General features: G+C 43.9%; 1 protein-coding gene across 1 annotated transcript in view; it reads right to left on the reverse strand.

Moving 5' to 3' along the window:
• The window catches only part of OBSCN (obscurin, cytoskeletal calmodulin and titin-interacting RhoGEF), a 216,747-nt gene that overhangs the window by 96,069 nt on the left and 98,378 nt on the right, over positions 1-22,300 (reverse strand). The window contains exons 54-63 of the mRNA XM_033166000.1: positions 21,857-22,123; positions 19,504-19,773; positions 17,652-17,918; positions 17,048-17,314; positions 14,974-15,240; positions 12,470-12,742; positions 9,399-9,665; positions 5,252-5,524; positions 3,682-3,954; positions 2,328-2,615 (exon numbers count right to left, since the gene is read on the reverse strand). Coding sequence (XP_033021891.1) covers positions 2,328-2,615; positions 3,682-3,954; positions 5,252-5,524; positions 9,399-9,665; positions 12,470-12,742; positions 14,974-15,240; positions 17,048-17,314; positions 17,652-17,918; positions 19,504-19,773; positions 21,857-22,123 — 2,712 coding nt within the window. The remainder of the gene's footprint in view (positions 1-2,327; positions 2,616-3,681; positions 3,955-5,251; positions 5,525-9,398; positions 9,666-12,469; positions 12,743-14,973; positions 15,241-17,047; positions 17,315-17,651; positions 17,919-19,503; positions 19,774-21,856; positions 22,124-22,300) is intronic.

Genomic DNA, 22,300 nt, shown 5'->3' on the forward strand with positions numbered 1-22,300 from the left:
CTTATATTGCTTCATTGGTAACGTAAGGGGGGAAATGACTATTACTTATACTTAATCTAAGCATACCACAAGGGCTTCTGATTAGGCGTTTGGCTATGCAATGTTGAATATTATCTGTTAAATCTGCTCCACCTTAATTCCCCTTTGTTATTGTTTTTGTTTAAACCCATCCAAGAACTTGTACAACGACCACAAACAAGGAATCATATGCTGCAGATATTACTGCAAATTTATTGCTCTATTTTTGTGATGTACTACTACAACTACTAGAGGGACCCAGGTGATGCTGTGGCTTAAACCACTGTGCCTAGGAATTGCTGATCAGAAGGTCGGCGGTTCGAATCCCCGCGACGAGGTGAGCTCCCGTTGCTCGGTCCCAGCTCCTGCCCACCTAGCAGTTCAAAAGCACGTCAAAGTGCAAGTATCATAAATAGGTACCGCTCCGGTGGGAAGGTAAACGGCGTTTCCGTGCGCTGCTCTGGTTCACCAGAAGCGGCTTAGTCATGCTGGCCACATGACCCGGAAGCTGTACGCCGGCTCCCTTAGTAAAGTGAGATGAGCGCCGCAATCCCAGAGTCTGCCACGACTGGACCTAATGGTCAGGGGTCCCTTTACCTTTACCTGTACTACTACTACTACTAATAATAATAATAATAATTTTCTTATTTGTACCCTACCCATTTGACTGGGTTGCCCCAGCTACCTCTGGGTGGCTTCCACCATATATATAAGCATGATAAAACATTAAATATTTTTTTAAAAAAACCTTTCCCATATAGGGCTGCTTTCAGATGTCTTCTAAAATTTGTATAGTGACGTGCTTATCTCTTTGACAGTAAGTAAAGAAGTTGGAGTTCTTGACTGAAGCTCACATGAAAATGGTACAAGGCAAGAACTCTGGCCACAGAAGTAAAATATTACTGGATAGTAGTTTAAATGATACAATAGTTTCAAATAATCTCTTCTGTAGATGGATATATTTAAAGTAGATCAACCAGCACACGTTGACTCTAAGACTATCTGCTGAAGAAGAATTTTCGAAACAGGGCCCTGTCCTGACATATAAACTTCTATAAATAGATGGTTTGAAACTATTGTATCATTTGAACTATTAATCAGTATTATTTTACTTCTATCTCCTTGATGAGACATGAGAAGACTTGGTCTATTTATTTGTATCATTCGTCATTCTTATGATCCTTGTTTATAAAACACAATAAAAAGAAGTAGCCATGAAAGGTGCTATCACAAAACATATCACCAATTTTATCTCTGAAGTCTTCATTCGGAGAGATAAATAGATGTTGCAGAAAGTGGTTATATGAAGACAGTGTCACAGCCCCGCTAAGTTGTGAAGGATCAGGCTTTGACTTCACAGTGGTGTGTTAGTCTTGTTGCACACTGCTGCCAAGATGTTGCACGTAGCTTTGGTTAGGGAAAACACACATGCGGCCTTGTGGAGATGAAACAATCATAAGCATGGGGAAGCAATAGAGGCCACAATACAGAAATGAGTTCAAATTGGACATGAACTTAGAACCTGAGACTGTGTGTGTGTGTGAATTTTCAGGAGTACAGTCAAACCTCGGCTCCCGAACGGCTCAGTTTTCGAACAGTTCAGCTCCTGAACACGGAAAAACCAGAAGTAAATGCTCCGGTTTCCTACAATTTTTGGGAAGCTGAACATCTGACGCAGCTTCCGCTTGAGTGCAGGAAGCTCCTGCGACCAATCGGAAGTTGCGCCTTGGTTGTCAAACGTTTTGGAAGCCGAACAGGCTTTTGGAACGGATTACGTTCGACAAACCAAGGTTTGACTGTAACAATCTATAGCCAGAACCTGGTAGAGTGGGGAGCAGGGGGCTCATCGTTCAAATCTAATTCAGTTGATGCATCAATGCCTGGCTTGCCCACAACATTTACATCAGGGGTCAGCAAACTTTTTCAGCAGGGGGCTGGGTCCACTGTCCCTCATACCTTGTGGGGGGCCAGACAATATTTTGAAGAAAAAAATATGAACGAATTCCTATGCTCCACAAATAACCCAGAGATGCATTTTAAATAAAAGCACACATTCTACTAATGTAAAAACACGCTGAATCCCGGACCATCCGCAGGCCGCATTTAGAAGGCGATTGGGCCATATCCGGCCCCCGGGCCTTAGTTTGGGGACCCAATTTACATAATGCAGATCCTGAGCGTGGAGCTTGCCTACAAATTGCTGAAAAGTAAACGGATCCTTCTTACAACGGGGCAAAGCACACATGCCATGCAAGATGCTGAGCTGTAGAGTAACTCTCAGGATAGCAGAGGGGTCCACTGATTCTCACCTAGCTGCACACTTTGAGGCAAATGCACTGGCTTCCCAGCACCCCCTTTGCTGACAGCTGAAATGCGGAATCTGTACGTCTTGCCTGCTGTGAGATTGTCCACTACAAACTCTGTGCTTGGGATAACTCCGGTGCTGCATGGCTGCCAGTCACTGCCTGGGCTTTTCATTTCAACACGGTAGCCTATGATGTCAGCACCCCCGTTGTTGAGCGGCTTGAACCAGGACAAGGTGACTGAGTGGCTGGTCTTACTTATGATCTCCGGCTCCTCAGGAGGGTCAGGGAGGGCTGAAGGCACAACAGAGTTCCAGGCATGTATAAAGTAGTGCTGCATGCTTATAAGTATGGCAACACATTCAAGACCAGTCCCGGGGCTTTAAGAGCCAACTACTAGGGGCTGAGGTCCCTTCACACACACCCAATAAAGTATTTGATGGACCACCCACCGCCCCAAGTTGATGCGCATTGCCATTCAAATGGTGTTTGAAGATTGATTATGCAGGGCAGGATTTACCTGCCCCCTCCCCCATATTTTATTCAAGTCGGTACCCCTGCCCAGTGCTGAGTGGGAGGCAGGTCAGACCAATGAGAGCCCCAGACATGGCCAATTGTTAGCACCAGGCCTGCTTATGATAGATACATCGCACCAGCTACATCCAAGATGCCCCAGCCCTATAAAAGCTAGCCCAGACCTCGTTTACAGAATGCTGCTGAAAATAGTCATTTCTGACATATTGTTCAACAAGGAGAGCTGGGTGATCAATGCCAAAACATGGCTTAAGTCAGAAGAACATCATTCTACAGGGGTTGCAGCTCAGCAGGGAATCTCAGAAATGCTCTGCATCTTACCACAAACATGGGGCAGCAAACCAAGTCCTCAACAGTCACAAGTGCTTGAGAACTTTTCAAATCAAACAGAGGCATCGTGTTAAGTCTAATGATGCTCCAGAGAAAATACCACCAGAAGTGGGGTTTTTTAAAAAAATCATCATCATTATTCTACTAAATACAATTCTGGCTTTGTTAGGATATCAGCAAACCAAGGCACAATCAATCTAATTTTCAATCTGATTTGTTGGAATTGGAACAAATCTTTTGAAAAGTGATATAACACATGAGCCACTGTGGTGTTTTGGTGGGTGATCTGAACAGCAAACATTCTGAATTTACAGCAGTACTTATCATGCAGAAAGTTACATTCAGGACAACAAGATTAAAAAATCCCATTGATGTGAAATCCCCCGGCGTTTAACCAAGCATAGAAAGAGTGGCACTATTGTCAGGCCCCACAATAAAGCTTAATGATGCTAAATCAGAGCTAGAATCATCAGGAACTTGGATTCTCCCAACCTACCTATGACAGATAACTTAGCTGACACAATGGCATCCCTTGCAGCAAAGGTCACCTCTCCAGAGTGTTGAAGTTGAGCTTTCTTCAGTATGAGTTTGTAGCTATTTCCTTCTGCCTGGATCCTCCAGTTCTCATCTGCTTGGATATCCACATCATTAATATACCAAGCAACTTCGTTGACTGGGACTGCTTCACTTAAAACACAGGTGAAGGTCGCCTGGTCCCCAGCAGTAACTGTGGTGTCAGTTATTGGCTCCAAGAATTCCAGGCGCCATCCTGAAATTATGACAAAATGCATGAGTAATACCTTCAAAGCAAGGAAAGGAAAGTTGTGAGTTAAGTGCATCACAGGGCAGCCCAACCATCATGGTCATTGTCCTCAGGGATGGTGGGGTTTGTTGTCCAGCAACATCTTGGAGGTCCACAGATTTCCCAACCCTGCCCCTTTGAGTTTCTTAGTGTCCAGATCACTTGCTCAGCTTTTGGTTCAGCACACTTTGTCCCAGCTCCTGCTCCCACACCCTAGCTCATGGAAACAGGGTTATGTAGCTGGAGCCTATAACGTTGCTTCTTCCCACACCAGTTTCCAGGATGAGTGGCATCAATGTGAAGAGCTGGGACTCCTTCTACAAGATGCTTCTACATTCCGAAGAAAATGGGAAGTGGGAAATCAGTCCGGAGAATACAATCCATAATGTTGGTGCTAGTGCTTTCAGTGCGCGTATGATACACAATTGATTATGCCCTATTTGAATTGTGTTTTCTTTACATTGAAATGAACACAACATAACCCACCCACCCCCGACAACATAAAAAACATGGGCTAATTTGACCCAACAAGCTCCTCCTCCTCATACGCACAAACAAAGCTCACTGCAACCAACCATGCTCTGGGCTCTCCAACCTCTTGTACCATCAACAGAAACAAACAAACAAACAAATCAATGAACAAAGTACCTGCCTGACACTCATACAAAACTGCATGTACACTATGCAGAAGAATGAAATATCATTACCTCCCTTCTCTCTCCCCACAACCTCACAATGCCTATGACAGCAGCGTCTCACACCGAATGTAATTGACCTGTAGAAAGGACTCCATGAACTGAAAACACAGACCTACGTTATACTCACCACTGTTATCCATGGAAATCTTTCAATAAAAACAAATTTAAAAAGAAAAAGAAATGAACGGGATGGAATAGCATAATGGCGATATAATGTATGTCATTTTATCATGGCAGACAGCAAGTTTTTGGCAGAAGGTGAAGTGCAGCAGAACTTCAGAGCCACATGAGACAAATGCAGGGAAGGATGCAAAATGTTGCCTTCTTACATCCCTACCCAGGGCTCCAACGTTACTTGCAGAGCACAGGGGGGAGTGGTCCTATAGTAGCTCCCATGTTGAAAAGGTACTACCAGATGGGGTCCAGTTGCATCCATCTCATTCGCTCATTAGTCTGAGTCTAGTAACTTTCAGAAAAAGGACAGAGAATGACAGAGAATGGAAGGAACAATGATATGTTATCTGGGTCAGTAGGCTTGTGGTTATGATGCAATAGTATGATATTACCTTTTACAGTCAGGAATGCAGACGAAGCCACGTCACCGGTCTGGAAAGTCACTTGGCAGCTGTCCTGGGGCGTGAGGTTTTTCAGGAGAAGGAGATGCCGGAGACCATTTTCAAAATAAACCATCTCAATGTTTTCAGAGGTTTTGGCTGGCTCATCGTCAATCAGCCAGTTATAATTGTAGCACTCAGGTTTCGAAAGGTAGCACTCAAACAGAGCTTCACCCCCTTCCATCGCGTCAACGTTCTCTAAGCCCTGGACAATGGTGTTCTTGGCTGTTAGAAAGGTGTTTAAAAAATAAAATAAATTCACAATTAATCACTGAGTTTACACACCTGAACATTACATAGAAAATCAAAATAGGAGATCGCATATTGGTTGAATGTAATTCCTTAGGCCGGAGGTTCTTAAACAGTGGTCTTCAGACCACAGGTGGTCTACTAGTTCTATACAGGTGGTCTATATCTCTTCCGTTACTGAAGAAGCTAACAAAGCTTTGGCCTCGAGCCTGTGATTTTCATAAACAGCGATGATGTTAGCACCAAAGAAAAAAATGTTAAAATGTGAGTTATGTATATGCTTTGATTTGTCAAACAATGAAACTTTACAAACTGGTCCACTGAGGGCCCCCCCCCCCCCAATTTGGTCCATCGAGGGAGGGGTGAAGTTTGAGAGCCACTAACTTAGACTTTCGACACAATCTTCATTTAAAACTCAGCAGTCATTGTGCAGTGGCTGAAGAGCTCTACAATGATGCAATGTTCTGTTTGATGACGCAGCAAAGAGTTACATAATCAACTGATCTGTAATGTCAACATAAGGGCAGTGCAACTCAGGAGCAATTGACATAAGAGCATTAGAAGAGCTGTGCTGAATCAGGCCAAAGGACCATCTAGTCCAGGAAGAGAAGACACCATGAGCCTGGCAGCTGTGAAGCCATCAACCTGGGTGGCTTTAAAGGAAGATTAGACAAATTCATGAATGACAAGGCTCCCAATGGCTACTACCATGGTGGCTCAACTGTGGAGGCAGCAATGGTTCTGAATACCCAGTTGCTGGAAACCTCAGGAAGGAAGAGTTGCTGTTATGTTCAGGTGCTGCTTGAGGGTTTTCCCACAGGCTGGTTGGTCACTGTGAGAACAGGATGCTGGACTAGATGGGCCATTAGCCTCATCCGACAGTCTCTTCTTATGTCAAGCATCCTGTTCTCACAGTGGCCAAGCAGGTGGCCATGGCAAGCCAACAAGCAGGGCCTGAGCGCAACAGCAGCACTCTCCACTTCCAGGAACTGGTATAACAGAGGCATACTGCTTTGATGAGGCAGGGTGAGGCGCCCACCTCAAGCAGAGGAAGCCCAAGAGATGCCACCTGCCTCATCTCCACAGCCCAGCCCACCAGCAGAGAAGTGGCATTGGCAGCAGTTTCCTGTGAGTTCTCACTGAAGTCTTGCAAGATCTCACAGCGGCAAGGGAGGAAGGGACGGGTTCCAGTTTCGCCAGAAGCAGCTAAACGGGATGCACCATCTCTGGGCAAGCAGAATATAGCCATCATGACTCACAGGCACTGGAAGCCTTCTCCTCTGGGAATATAACTAATCCTTCTTTAAAGCCATCCAAGTCTGTGGCTTCACAACTGCCAGGCTCATTGTGCCTCCTGCTTTTTAAAAAATTTGCTTTATTGATTTTAAGTTACAAACAGCCCTCTCTTGGAGACATCGCCAGAAGAAAGGGGGAATACTGACGTCAGCAATAAACAGGGGGAGGGGAGCAAGAGAGGGAGGAAGAGATTTACGCGTCACTTCCGAGGCACCCGGAGGTTCTTGTGCTGGAAAAGGCGCGAAACGGAAGACAGCAGTTAGGATGTTTGTAGCAATGGAGTGAGATGTGTTTAATAGCTCTGTAATTAGTAAGGACAATAAAATGCTTTTGAAAACCGAGAACCGAGCCGACTGTTATCTCACAGCAACAACAAAGGCAAGGTTGCCATGACACAAACGAATTAGCTATAAAATCAAGAGAGAATAATAATACCAGGAATAATCCAGAATAATATCATCATCATCATCAACAAACAACAACAAGAAGTCAGAGTACAGAGCCATCACAAAAAAGGGAAATATAACAGAAGCAATCCCAGTAGTGGTTCAATAAAAACTTGTGAAAACATTTTAAAAATGGTGCACTGATGATACATGCAACCTGTAAAATTGCATAAAATCAGCCAAAATATCTCTCCATTATGGTGGCAAGATTGCAGACTTCCTGGTGCCTCCTCCTTAATTCGGCCCAGGGCAAACTTGGTTTCAGAAATTCAAAGGGGACAGAAACTGTCAGGATTGCACACTGCCATTGCTATAGGTGGCCCAATTGCCAAGGAAGAGCAATTCAGTGCAGGGCTATTGAAAGCCGAAATTGACAACATCAAAATAAATGAGATACTGTTTTTTCCCCTTTTGCAATATGAAACATGTGAAACAATTCCATATCTCCTCCTAACCCTCACCAAAGTTTATGCATTCACCTGTGGTAGCTGACAGTAAAAACCCTTCTTCTCCCAACAGGGAGATTTCCCAAATTGATCCTATGATGTGCAAAAGCAATAAACATGGGTAATGTGAACTGCGCCATTGTGGGGATTGCATAATTCCAAGTAGCTGTTAATGCACAGAATAGCACAAAATATATTGTCCCCTCTCTTGTCATTATGGATACCTCACTTTTACTGATTTTACTTTTAAAATGTTATGAACCACTTTCCCACAGGCTCAAAGCAATCAACAGGCACACTAAATAATAATAATAATAATAATAATAATAATAATAATAATAATAATAATAATAATAATAATAATAATACCACGTTGCTAATAGCAACCAAATAAGAATAAGCCAGGGCAATATAAGTATATTAAACAACAGTATCAGAAGTCTGAGCTCTGGGTAAATGTAGACTAATATAATCAAAGGCAGTATTTATATTTAGCATTTATGAAACAATTTAGGGTACTCAAAGCATTTCACATTTATTTTATTTTCAGTTATCCTTACAACAGCCCTGTAAGGTAGGCCAGTATTACTTTCCCCCTTTTGCAGATGGGGAGGTTTAAGTTCAGGCAGTGACTTACCTAAGCCCACCCTAGCAAGTTCATAACTGAGGTGAGAATTAAAACAGCAGGGTGGCTCCTCAGCCCTCAACTTACACTCAGAGCCACAACATTACAACAGACCTTTAATTATCCAAAATGACTTTAGATTTTGCATGAACAGACAGCCCTAAATTAAAGGCAGTATGTGGAAACAAAAAAAGGCATGTTGGGAAAGTGTTGGAAAGAGGTATCCTGGGGTATCGTTTCAAAGCTCTTGCAAAGACCATGTTTCACAGCATCCCTGCAGTAAGTAAGACTCAGTCCCAGAGGGCACATAAAATTGCTAACTAGGGAAGGAGGAGAAATTTGGCTTGGTTTTCATTTTCATGCAAATCTACCTAATATGTGCTTCCTGAAAAAAACACATGAAACAAAACATAGCTATCCTTTAAATTTTGCAGTTGTGATGCAGTTCTCCAGTCAAATATTGTGTGTCAAAATGTGTACATTATGGAGGCGGGGATAAGCATAAAAATGTATATAGTGAAAATAATATACTCAGCTAACTTATATTAAGGTAAACTGCTTGCAAAAATAGAAAAACTGCATTAAAATGTGCGTATTGGGGTAAATTTCCACCGTCAAGCCTGATTTGTTTAATAATAAAAATTGCAAGCTGATGCGAAACTTTGGAGAACTGAAAACAAGGACTAGAAAAATGTGAAACTGAGAGAAACCAAAACTGAAAGTTTTTTTCATTCCTATAGCTACCCCACCCATGTTTCTATAATATGGAAGAGTCAACAGCTCCTCACAGGATCACAGAACTGTAGAGTTGGAAGGGATCCCAAAGGGTCATCCATCTCAACCTCCAGCAATGCAGGAATCACAGCTACAGAATCCCTGACAGGTTGCCATCCAACCTCTGTTCAAACGCCAAAGGCTGCAGCTGGAAAACAGTGCTAGGCCATGGCAAAAGAAGTAGCTCTGCCCATGGTCGGTTGCTGCTGTGAACGCTCCCTGCACTCCCTTGATAGTCTTCTTTCCATCATGGAAGACCTCACCTTGAACGTCAAGCATAGCCACCACTTTAGTGCCTCCAGCTTCGCAAGAATAGATGCCGGTGTCCCCTGGAAGAGCAGGCTTAATCTTCAGCTTGGCCACATTCCAGTCCTGCTCAACGACAATTCGCCGGCCGTCTGCATGAACTGCCTGCTCGTTCTTCATCCATGTGGCCTGCACAGGCCTGGAATACTGGCAGATGAATTCTGCTGTGCCATCTTCGTCCACGGTAATGTCCTGCATGGGACTGACCACTTCAATGGTTGGATCTGTCAACCGACACGTCAGGAGGGACATGTATTAGTGCATCCTTCGGGGAACCTTTACGGGCGCTCATTTTGTTTAAGTACATTGCTCTCAGTGTGAGTGAGATGCATGAAAGCTGATGAGAAGCACCACTTAGTTTGATGAGTTTTGTGTTTGCTTGTGACATCAGCAACGAGCAGTACAGAAGCAGGTGGATTAGCTGTTAGGGAAGCTGTCGTGTCGTGTGTCCTTGGGACATTACGGTTCTATCTCTGTAGGTGTGTGTTACTAGAGAGTGGGCTCACATTCAGTGCACATCTAATCTATAGACCTGCCCCAAACCAAGACCTTTAATCCCACCCACCCATTCATTGGGTCCGCTGCAGTCAAGGGATGACATAGCATGGGACTGGCAATAATGAAGCAGCATTGTCCTGAAGTGGCAACAGTCACAGTGGTCAGATTAGACCGCATTTGATGGCCCCCTTCACTGATGCCTTACAAGACAATGGGGTGGGGCACAATGCTGGCTAAAAATTGAGAGTCCAAGATCGAGATCAGAGTGAGGCAAGTAGTGTCCTGGGTGAGAATGTTTCAGAAGTGATGTTGGAGTGAAAAACGGTCAGGGGTCCTCAGAGAAGAAGTGAGGTGACACAGGCTGCACTAATTGAGAGGACCTTGTTGTAAATTTGAGTCCAGGCACTTGTCCATTTACTTGCACGCTTAGAGCTAGACTTGGAATTGTGCAGGATTTGGGGCTAAGACACTCACAACAGCTTACGTTAATGCACAAAAACCAAACTGGAATTGTAATGTTGTGAGCTCAACAGAGGGACCAGTGCATCACCAAATAAGCATCATTTGTGCACATGTAAGCCTGCTTATTGTTGGAAAAATAGTGAATGAGAAGGAAAGAATATCCTCCTGACATCTTCTGAGAAGATCTGACCTGGACAGAAAAGACAGGCTGATATAAAGAGAAACGGCAAAAAGCACAGAGATAGCATTACCAGCTGAAACATAAAGGAAGTGTGTGTTAAGGTTCATTAATGTAAGCATAGTTAGAATTTCACTAGTATTTTATTATCCTGGTGAATGAAGCATGGTGCCACCCTCGGATTCTTCATGTATTGTTCTTATTTCAAACTGGATCTATCCCTTTCTACCCATTTTGCTTGATGAATCAAGAGTGAAATGTAACTTGAAAGCCTGTGTTGTCTTACACCAACACAAGTTGATATAATAAAGGGAATTCCTTTACTACTTGTTCATGCCAATTATTCTCTGAAAATATCTTGGGAAGCTGCCTATGATTTCACAGGAACTCTACCGGATTTCTGGTTATAAACGAATTCTTGTGGGATTCTTGAATTGAGACACATGACCACTCTGCTTCTGCAACCTTCGGCACGTTCCCTACAGGTAACAGCCATAGCCTTAGTGACCAAGGTGTTCATGTGAAAGAGAGAGGTGTCACCTTTTCTAACTTTTACAGCCATAAACCTCAATGGGAGTGAAATATTTAGAACTAGTAACCAGAACCCTTTGTCCAGTTCCAATTTCAGCAAGAGGGGCGAAGGTTTGGGGGCTCACTATGCAAACGCTTACGCAACCCAGCCAAATTTCCACCCCAAATGAAACTGGAGAGCGGCAGCCGCCGCACCTGGATGCACATTCAGAAGTGCAGGTGAATTCCGGCAGCAGCTCCTAAAAGCAAGGGCATCCGAGACACACAGTGGAATGTATTGTAAACTACCCTGTGATATTAATATGAAGAGCGGCATGATAATAATAATTTCCCCATGTTTCCAAGACTGGGGCTGGTAAGAGCAACAGGGCGGGGTTTGTATATTCTTATTAAGGATCATTTGCCCCAGTAAGCAAGGTTGCACCTGTTTTGGTTATATGGATGTGTCTTCTTGCGGCTTAGGACCCTCATACCTAAGGGACCGCCTCTCCTGGTATGTCCCAGGTAGGACCTTAAGGTCCTCAAATAATAATTTGTTGGAGGTCCTGATGCTAGGTTGGCTTCAACTAGGGCCAGGGCCTTCTCAGTACTGGCCCCGACTTGGTGGAACAGTCTGGCACAAGAGACCAGGGCCCTGCGGGATTTGGCATCTTTCCGCAAGGCCTGCAAGACGGAGCTGTTCCACCTGGCCTTTGGGTTGGTTTTTGTTTAACCCTGATGTTTCGTTCTTTTGGGGTGATTGGTGGGCTACTTAAAAATGAGGCTGAAGTTTAGATTTAGTTTGAAATTGTATTTTAATCTGTATTTTAATGAACTGTTTTATGTTTTTGTTGTGATTTTATTGGTGTTAGCCGCCCTGAGCCCGGTTTGGCGGGGAAGGGCGGGGTATAAATAAAAAATTATTATTATTATTATTATTATTATTATTATTATTATTATTATTCTGCAAGAAAATTTCTAATTCAATATGTACACTGCCAGCCTTCAATCACCTCTGAAAATCTCACATTTTAATTGCCTTTTCAAGCAGTAGCCTTCTGCCCACCTGTCTACGCTAAACAACTTGGAGCTTAAAAGGGGGTTCATACTTTTCCCCTGGCCCATGGAAGGCTTTGGGAGCAACCTCCGTCGCCTCTGCATGTGCATGTACGCTACACCTGATCATGGAAGGAACACCTGCGGTGAAACATCTTGCAGGAGGCCAGCGGATAAAGTAGTGAGATTGTGCTTGTGCTGGTTAATGCATGCCTTCCAGTAGCCATTTTGCAGAAAGTTGTTAAGGGCCACCTGAAGCCAGAAGCGTAAGCAGCATGGTTTGTGGGGCGGCCCGTTGGGCAACTGCACCCAAAGCCAAAATACCTTTGATTAATAATTTAGCGGAGGATATGAGGGGGCCCGCTCTGAAGGTCACAATTCCTGAATCATTGGGCCCCAGGTCCTTTAGGGTCAAAGTATACACTTTCCCATCTTGCACAGAGATTTCGTTCACGGGGCTGCTTTGAAGGGGAGATCCGTCCAGCCACCACTGTACGTTTTGCATGCCTGGGCGCGAGAGCTCGCAAGTGAAAGTGGCCGATTCACCCGCAAAGACGTCCGTGTTCTGTAAACCAGAAACTATCTGCACTTCCTCTTCTGCGTAACAAAGTAAGAGAATGTATACCAAGGGAGAACACGTGTAAACATACTGGCTTTTACGAAACTGACAACATCCACGACTTAAAAGACGGACATCATTAGGGCACTTACAAACCTAGCAATCAAGATTGATGCTGAAGAACATTACACAATTACTCGAGGCGAATGGTCGAAACTCATTTATCCTGGAGAAATGGTTGCGTGTTGGCACCTCCTGCCATGCCCACTTATGATGTTGCCATGGGATAGTGGTCTTTGAGAACGACCTGCTGTGATTGCAACTGATCACATTCTTTAAAATATTTTTGGAAACTAGATACAACCAAAACATTGGTGAGCTGTAATTTGGTCTAATGTTGGCATGAAAATACCATGAGCCTACAACAGAACTTCAAGAAAATTCAACTTGTTGGACGCTCCATCATATTAAGACGTAACAGATATGGGAACCCACCGTTTTCCTAGGTACAGGGCATGCATTCATAGGACAACACTATGGCATGTTTGGGATTGTATGAATTCTTAATAAAGAATCGTTCTCTTGTCACATTGATTAACTTTCTAACACTCTTCCTTGGAGGTTTTTAAGCAGAGGTTGGATGGCCCATCTGTCAAGGAAGCTTTAGCTGAGATTCCTGCATTGCAGGGGGTGGATGAGATGAGCCTTGGGGTCCCTTCCAACACTACAATCAGGGCCGGTGCTAGGGTTTTTTGTGCCCTTCTGGCGCCCCCCCTGCCAATCCCTAGCACCGGCCCTGCAGAGAAGCCCGATTTTGGGCTGCTGCCCCCTCCCCGCCACTCTGCCGCTAGTGGAGGGGGCGGAGAAGCCCAATTTCGGGCTGCTCCCCCTCCCCGCCACTCTGCCGCTGGCGGAGGGGGTGGAGAAGCCCGATTTTGGGCTGCTCCCCCCTCCCCGCCACTCTGCTGCTGGCGGAGCGGCACCGGGTGGCGGCGGGTGGCAGGCTGGCCAGCGCCCCCTCCTGCCTAGTTCGCCTAAATGGATGCGCCGGCCCTGACTACAATTCTATGATTCTATGACTGTATAAGGAAGCTAATCTGCCCCAAACTTTAAACAAGCTTAAACAAGACCATGCTAGACAGATGGGATTTTGCTTTCACACAATCAAGCAATTAATACTTTTTGTCATAATATTGCACCCTGATATGCATACTAGGCAGATATGCCAACTCTTGGATGTCGCCTTTGATAGGCACGGCTTAGATACACAACAAAACCTTCCACACATCGAGCACCGTAGATAGAACTTTCATAGCACCTCACATTAATGCATGCCTAAGGGCGCAATAAGAGAATGAGTGCTCAACTATTCATCCCATTGTACATTGGTAAAAACCTTTTGACAGTCCTTGGAACCAAACCAGATGGTAATTGTGGGAGATGCATAAACAGTTTCTTGAAACAAGCTGAAAAGTAGCTGTAGGAAGCTGTTAATTTCATGCTGTGCATGAAATACTTAGCCCTTTCTCCTTCCACTGTTACCCACTCAAAATCACACTTCTAAGCAACTTTTCTCCCTGCAGGAGAAAAGGCACAGGGACCTTGTAACTTCACTCCCACAGGTGAGAAAGCAGCCAGGGGTGGGTTGATTTTGAATGGGGAAATGGCAGGAAGCAAATAAGCTATAGAGTCCCTTCTCCTCTCCCCACCCCACCCCCCAAAAATTCCTAATCACAACCTCCAATTGCCAGGAGACCATTCACAAGAGTATCATGAAGCATAAAATGATGCCTAGTAGTAAACTAAAAGGAGAGCTCTGGCTTCTTATTTGGCTTATATATGCTTGAAATGTTCTGCCAATACAGAGTGGCAGTGACTACTGCTTTCATACACCTGGGACTGTGCATGTGAAGGTTTGTTACTCAATGAGTGAAACATTGCGACAGAAACTTGCATGTGTGAATGAGATCTCACACATCGAGCACCATAGACAGAACTTTCATAGCACCTCACATTAATGCATGTGAACAGCATTAAGTGCTGAGTAACCAGGTAGTGAGAAATAAAAGCAATGTGAATCCACTAGACTCAGGGATTTAAGCAAAGCACCACCAAACCACTTTACGCACAGAATTACGATACTGTGTTTCAGCCCACATGCTTCGGAGCCGGGTGCATGTGCTGCTCTGGAAGCAGTGTGGTATTGCACTGCCATATGGTACATGTAAGTTTTGGGTTACAAAATCCAGCCATAGCATGGTGAACGCACCTTGTACATAAACGGAGCCTGTCGACAGCTCATCTCCTGTGCTACAAGTGTAGGGGCCGCAGTCTTCAGGCTCCAAATTGTGAATGATCAGTTCAATACTTGTGCCTCTCTGCCGCATCTCATACTTGGCACTAGGCTGAAGGACGATGGCTCCTTTCCTCCACTCCACAGGAGCATCAGGTTTTGAGATCTCGCAGCGCAGGACGGCCTTTCCACCTGCTTCTGATTCCACGTTCTGCAATTCTTCTTTGAAGAGCACTGGCAGAACTGCAGGGAAGAGCGGATCAGGGCAGTGGCCTATCAAAACGGAGGGCCTGGACGCATAAGTGGACTGAGAAAGATTTGTGGGCGTAGATCATGGCTTTAATTAATGTAGCATAAGGAACTCTGGCAAGATGTGCCCACACCAGCTCCTGCTGGACTTTGCAGTGATGCCATCTATGGCAACACTGTCAGAGATGAGATCGGTAAAGGTATAAGTATACAGGTGAAACTCGAAAAATTAGAATATTGTGGAAAAAGTTCATTTCTTTCAGTAATTCAACTTAAAAGGTGAAACTAATATATGAGATAGACTCATGACATGCAAAGCAAGATATGTCAAGCCTTTATTTGTTATAATTGTGATGATTATGGCGTACAGCTGGTGAGAACCCCAAATTAACAATCTCAACTTTGGAGGTTTCATCAGCTGTATGCCATAATCATCACAATTATAACAAGCAAAGGCTTGACATATCTCGCTTTGCATGTCATGAGTCTATCTCATATATTAAACTCCAGTAGCTAATGAAAACAATTGCTTACATAAATGGACTTTTCCACGATATTCTAATTTTTCGAGTTTCACCTGTAGGTATATGGATATATATTTAAAAGGCGTGGCCAATTCTGGTTGTGCCTACGGGATTATGAGCATTGCCCATCTACCACTGATTTCAAAATTCATCTGATTTCAAGATCCCAGCAGTTGTTACGACCGGGAGAAGAAGGTAAGAAATGTATCTATCTTCTGGCAGTTGTTCCAAGTTTTAATCAGAGTATGCTAAAAAGTTTTCCAGAGTTTCATTCATACGGAAAATGAAATTGTTATGCCAACCATTAGCCATAGACATGGCAGAATTGGTCTGTAGGAGGCAGCGGAGGGGGAGCACCAGGAGGGGGCAAGGGGACAGTTTCCAGCCCCCTCCCAATGAACCATCAACAGCATCAGTGAAGTTGGCTCTTTCTTCAAGGAAACAAGGTTGACTCTGGATGCCAGGCCTAGTGAGCTCAGCAACTCGTCCCAGTAGCTCTTGCCCCTATTTTTAAAATGTTTTTATTTTAAATTGTTTTTTTATCTATGTCATTTTAAATTGTTATTGATATCAATGTTGTATTTATTAGTTTTAGATTTTATGATTTATGTTGAAATTGTTTTCCATTTGGCTGTGTACCTTTCAAGGTGCTTTAATTATTGCTTATGGCTTTTGCTAAGTTGGTAATTATGTAAATCTTGTCATGCTGTAAGCCGCCTTGAGCATTGTTTTCACTATGGAAAGGCGGCATACAAATAAAATGATGATGATGATCATAACCCACAGAGTCCCAGTTTTCACTTATTTTTTCTTTCTGCTGTCCCACTTTTGGTTGTTAGTACCTTTATAAGAGTTTTTCTGTTTCCCCGCCCCCTGATTTTACATTGTAGGTTTTGTATGTTCTTTTTCTCATGGTCTCTCTCTCTCTCTCTCTCTCTCTCTCTCTCTCTCTCTCTCTCTCTCGCATTTGTAGAACCTGAGATATGAGGCAACATGTACAGGCACTATTCTTGCCATTTTTCTGTGAGGCAGTAGCCTGTTCCCTGCTTTCAGTGCTTTACTCTCTCTCTCCCCCCCCCCCAATCCAATGCTCAAAATTCCTCTGGGCACCCAAATCTGCAGGATGCGCTCCCACTGTGGCTTTCCTACCAATCCAGGGTAAAACATGATGACAGTGATGCAAGACAAATAGTGGAACTGTTGATAAAAAATGCACACCCCCAGGCCACAAAGGCAAGCATGCAGAAGGACTGGGAACGAGCCCAAGCTTCTCCTACCTTTGACTTTCACGGTGGCTGTTGTCTGTTGGTCTCCTGAGTCGCAGGTGTACTCCCCAGCATCCTGAGCTTCCACGTCATAGATGAGGAGCTCTGCAAAGTTCCCTTCCTGCCTGAGCTCATACTTGTCGCTTGACTGTAGCACCACTTTCCCTTTCTTCCAGACTACTGGGGCCAAAGGCTTGGACAGCTCACAGCACAACGACACAGTGTTCCCCGTCTCAACCTCTTTGTTTTGGAGACCACGTTTGAAAAGGACAGGGAGAGCTGGAAGGAAATGCACACACTAAAGAGAACTTGTATCTGAGAGAGTAATTATGATCAACAAGACTTACTCTTTCTTAATCATGCCTCCTTCTGGCTCAGAAAAGGGTTTTCACTGATCCTCATTTAAAAATCAAGGCTTCTTCCTCAAATTGCTGTGAGATGCTTCAGGACTTCAGAGCACTAAATCGCCCAGTGCCATTTTGTTCTCAGATGACTGACAGGTGGACAGTCCCACCCACCTGTTAAATTTGGCCCAATCCTAATAAAGGTGTGCTCCATGGAGCAAAGAAAGGTTCCCCACGCCTGTTAGTCATAAACTCCAAAGAGAGGTTCTCACCTTTAACCTTTAACCTAGCTGTGGTCTTCCTGTCAGCTGTGCTGCAGCTGTATTCTCCTGAGTCTTCGGGGACTACAGTGCGGATGATCAAACTGTGGGCAGTTCCTTCTACTTTAATTTCAATCTTCTGGCTGGGCTGGACTGCGGACGAACCCTTCTTCCATTCCACATGGACATTGGGTTTGGAAAGGTCACAGCAGAAGATAGCTGTGCCGTTCTCATCTACTTCCATATTCTCCAGCTGCTTTATGAAGATTACTGGAGCACCTGTACAGAGGGAAAAACAAAGCCTTTGTTGGAATGGTATGTATATGCATATGTTTACGTACACACACACACACACACACACACACACAATTTTAACCCAAGTTTCATTGTTAATACAGCCCCAGAGTGAGGAGAAGCATTAAAATGCAATAAAACAATATTAGCTTAAATGCAACTTAATCCAGTAGGATTAACAACTAAATGAGGGGTACCACTTTAGTCAAATGCTTGGATGAATAATCATGCTTTTACCTGGTGTCAAAACTCCATTACCATAGATACCAATGGTGCCTGATAAGGGTGGTCATTCTAAAGTGTGGGTGCCACTACTGAGAATGTCCCCCCAGGGGTTATCACATACCATTATTTCAGAGAACTGTGACACAGTAAGAAGGGCTTCATCTCCCGATGGGCTGCTTAATTGTTCAGCACGCATAAAAATTAATTACTTTTGCACTATTCCCGGGGGGGGGGCAATATTTTTTCTGCAAAAAATTATAGAGGACTCACACTGTCCAACATCTAATTAGGACATCTTCCCTGGCTGTAAAACCTTTTATCTAATAAATCCTCTGTGAGTACTGTAATGATTATTTTGTTTGGTTGCATTGTTTTGTACATATTCTAAAAATGGAGAGATTTGGGATAACTGTCTATTTGTAAAATACAGAACTTTTTCAGGTAAAGGACGCCCCCATGTATAAGACAACCCCTATTTTTTTTAAATCCAAAATTAAGAAATCAAGTTTTTTGGGGGGTGGGGGAGGTCACTTCCGCCAATTGCTCACCCGCCTGCCCACCACTGCCAATCGCATATCTCACCGCAGCCGCCAGTTGTCTGCCCACTCGCCGCCACCAACAGCCCACCTGCCCACTTGCTGCAGCTGCCAATTGACTGCCCATCTCGCCACAGCTGCCTATCGCCTGCCCAATTGCCGTAGCCACAGCCAATCGCCAGCAGGCCTTGCCGCAGCCACCAATCACCTGCCCAATCGCAGCTGCCAATCTCCTGCTTGCTGCTGCCATCAATCGCACGTCCCCCCTCTGCATTCACTATCCGTGTATAAGACGACACCCAATTTTTGTCTAATTTTTTTAAAGCAAAAGGCATTGTCTTATACACAGAAAAATACAGTATGTATGAAACAATGCAACCACACACATACACACACGCACACATACAATCATTAAAATAATTGTTAAAAAAACATCACTACCCACAGAGGTTTCATTAAATAAAATTATGACAGTAGTCTCACATAAGCACAGTAGTCCTGGGACCTTGTATCGCTGCTTTGCAACCCCAATATTCGCCTCAAAGGAACCCCAGAGTTTGCACTTATAATAAAGAGATCTGTGATTTGAGTAGATGAGCACATTTTTCAATCAACAGGACTAAGTTTCTTCTGACAGACACAATAGGGTATTGCAGGATCCAGATTATTTTGACAGAAGGGAGAGTTCTCCCTCTAAAGGACTGGCTTACTTGTGCTGCTCATTTAGCTGGGCCTCATTTGGAAAAAAAAGGTGGACCAGTTTGAGGGTCAATATAATACATTCCCCTACAAAGAGTTAGCTCACTTACGCTGCACGGTGAGCTGGGCCTCAGAAGAATTCTGTCCCACTTTGAAAGTGACGGAGCCGGAGTCTTCGAGTGTCACCTTCCGGAGGGTGAGCATGTGAACTTTCCCTTGAACCTCAATCTCGTTCATTTCATTGGACTGGAGAGGCACCCCACTCAGGCTCCATTCCACGTCCTTTGCCTTCTCCCGAGAGACCTTGCACTGGAACATGGCATCTTCATTTTCGTACAAGGTGATATCTTTCAGTGCCTCCACTATGGTGGCTGGTGCTTCTAAAATTAAAGCAAAAAAACTTTTCTCCCAGTTCCGTTTTTCTTTCCATATCTCTTGCTACAGTATTCACAGGCACCTGTAAAATGTGGTCTCTAATATTCATCAGTTGCAGGAAACACATGAATAACCACGACTTGGGTGTTTAGTGCACCCCTTGGCCATTAAAGCTGAAATAAGAACCCATGGAAACAATAGGAATTGATGAATCTGACTATTGTTTCCATGGGTGAATCTGTCTATCTCAATATCACTTTCTCATTTTCCCTGAAAAGTAGGTGGGTTCCCATGAGGCAAGACACAGCAATAACATTTATTGAACTACATAACTGGGAAACAGGGGGAAAGCAACTGCTTATATATATTCCTGAAAGCCTGGGCCACCCCCACTCCCAACGTGATTGGCTATCTAAACTTCCAAGCTGCGAATCACGACTCAGATTTCAAGGGCCAATGGCAGAAGCCCAAATCCTGAAATATTCTGTATCGAATCATGTATCAAATCAGAACACAGAAGCTCAGAATCCTTAGTCCAGACCAGGCATAGGGAACCTTCGGCTCTCCAGATGTTTTGGACTACAATTCCCATCATCCCTGACCACTGGTCCTGTTAGCTAGGGATCATGGGAGTTGTAGGCCAAAACATCTGGAGAGCCGAAGGTTCCCTATGCCTGGTCCAGACTCAAACTCAGGCACTGACCAATAAATACATTACATTTCCCATCTTAAGTTCAGTTCTCCTCATTAGTTTGTGGTTTTTTAAAAGGTTCTTGTGATAATAAAGCCCCATTTAAATGTGAATTTCTCCTAATAGATTCATTTTGTACGCAATTATGCCTGCTTTACATGTCACGGCTAAAAATTGGCCAGTGTTTCTTTAATGCTAAAAGAACTAAGTCAGCATGAGTCAGCGGGCTACAATGACTCATGCAAACTTTCACCTAATTGTACCTGTATATATATAGAGTGGTCAATGTTAGTGTTTGTTGTGGGTTGGTTGGTTAAAGCTGGTAGTGTTGATGTGTGTACAGTTGGTTGGTCATTTTGCAGATAAAGACTTTTAAGAATAAAAGCAGAAAATACTCTGCAAGGGCACTCTCCTTGTGGACTTATTTATGCTGACAAGGGTCCGAGGACCAGGCTGAGGAGACAAAGGAAGTCAGGACCTTTGTTTTGTTTTTTTCAAACACTGACATTACATGTATCTGCAAAGCCATTTCACAAATGTAATCAAATTTTGCGTGTTATTTTCACCATGCTTGACCCTAGTAGATGTATTGTTGAACAAATTACATGGCTGGGGAACTGCATTGCCAAATTAAGAGTATGCGTTTTAAAAAATGAAACAAAATAGAAAATTCTTTCCAGTAGCACCTTAGAGACCAACTGAGTTTGTTCTTGGTAGGTATGAGCTTTCGTGTGCATGCAAGCTCATACCAAGAACAAACTCAGTTGGTCTCTAAGGTGCTACTGGAAAGAATTCTCTATTTTGTTTCGACTATAGCAGACTAACACGGCTACCCACCTGTTAAAGAATGAAGTGTTCCAGTTCGCATATTGTTTCGGGAAGTGAGAATTAGTTAAGTCTGAACTGAACTGAGCTTCTCCCCCACCTCTATTTTGTTATAATGCGTTGTTCTTCTTCTTCCCTTTTCAATTTTACGTTACACTCTGTGTCTTTAAAGTTTTGTAAACTGCTAAGAGGCTTTTTGCATAGCAAGCAACCAGTAAGTCAGCAAGTGACGAATAAGTCATCATCTCTCAGGCGACTAAGAGGAGATATGAGAGCCATCTTCAAATATCTCAAGGGCTGTTGTCTCATGGAAGATGGAGCAAGCTTGTTTTCTCCTGCTCTGGAGGGGTAGGACTCGAACCAATGGATTCAAGTTACAATAAAGTTACTAAACATCAGGGGGAAATTCTGACAGTAAGAACTGTTTGGAGGTTTTAAAGCAGAGGTTGGATGGCCACCTGTCATGGTTGCTTCAGCTGAGATTCCTGCATTGCAGAGGGTTGGAACTAGATGACCCCTGAGGTACCTTCCAACAATTCTATGATTCTCCAAAAGAATGTCTGAGGCCTTACCGTTCACCACCAGTGAAGCAGTGGTCTCCTGGTCTCCTGTGTCACAGCTGTATACTCCTGCATCATCGGCAGTCAGCTCAGAAACAATCAGTTCCACAACAGTGCCTGCTTGCTTCATGGTGTACTTGCCACTGGACCTCAGGAGAGATCTATCCTTTTTCCACTTCACAGGTGCACTACCTTTCGAGATCTCGCAGCGCAAGGTGACTGTGTCGCCCTCTACTGCCTCCTGATTCTCAAGCAGGTTAATAAAAAGTACTGGCAAAGCTATAAAAGGACAGAAATGGGAAAGGCAGAGAAAATGACGCAGGGTGTTTCATGACAGTAACCAAAGGCACCTAAAAAGTAACACATTTATCGCAGCTAAACTTTGTTACCTGTGTCGTTATTTTTTTGTTTTATACATATAGATTGTTTTTGCACTAAAAATTATAATCTTGAGGA

Source organism: Lacerta agilis, chromosome 12, assembly GCF_009819535.1.
Source record: "Lacerta agilis isolate rLacAgi1 chromosome 12, rLacAgi1.pri, whole genome shotgun sequence".
NCBI lineage: Eukaryota > Metazoa > Chordata > Lepidosauria > Squamata > Lacertidae > Lacerta > Lacerta agilis.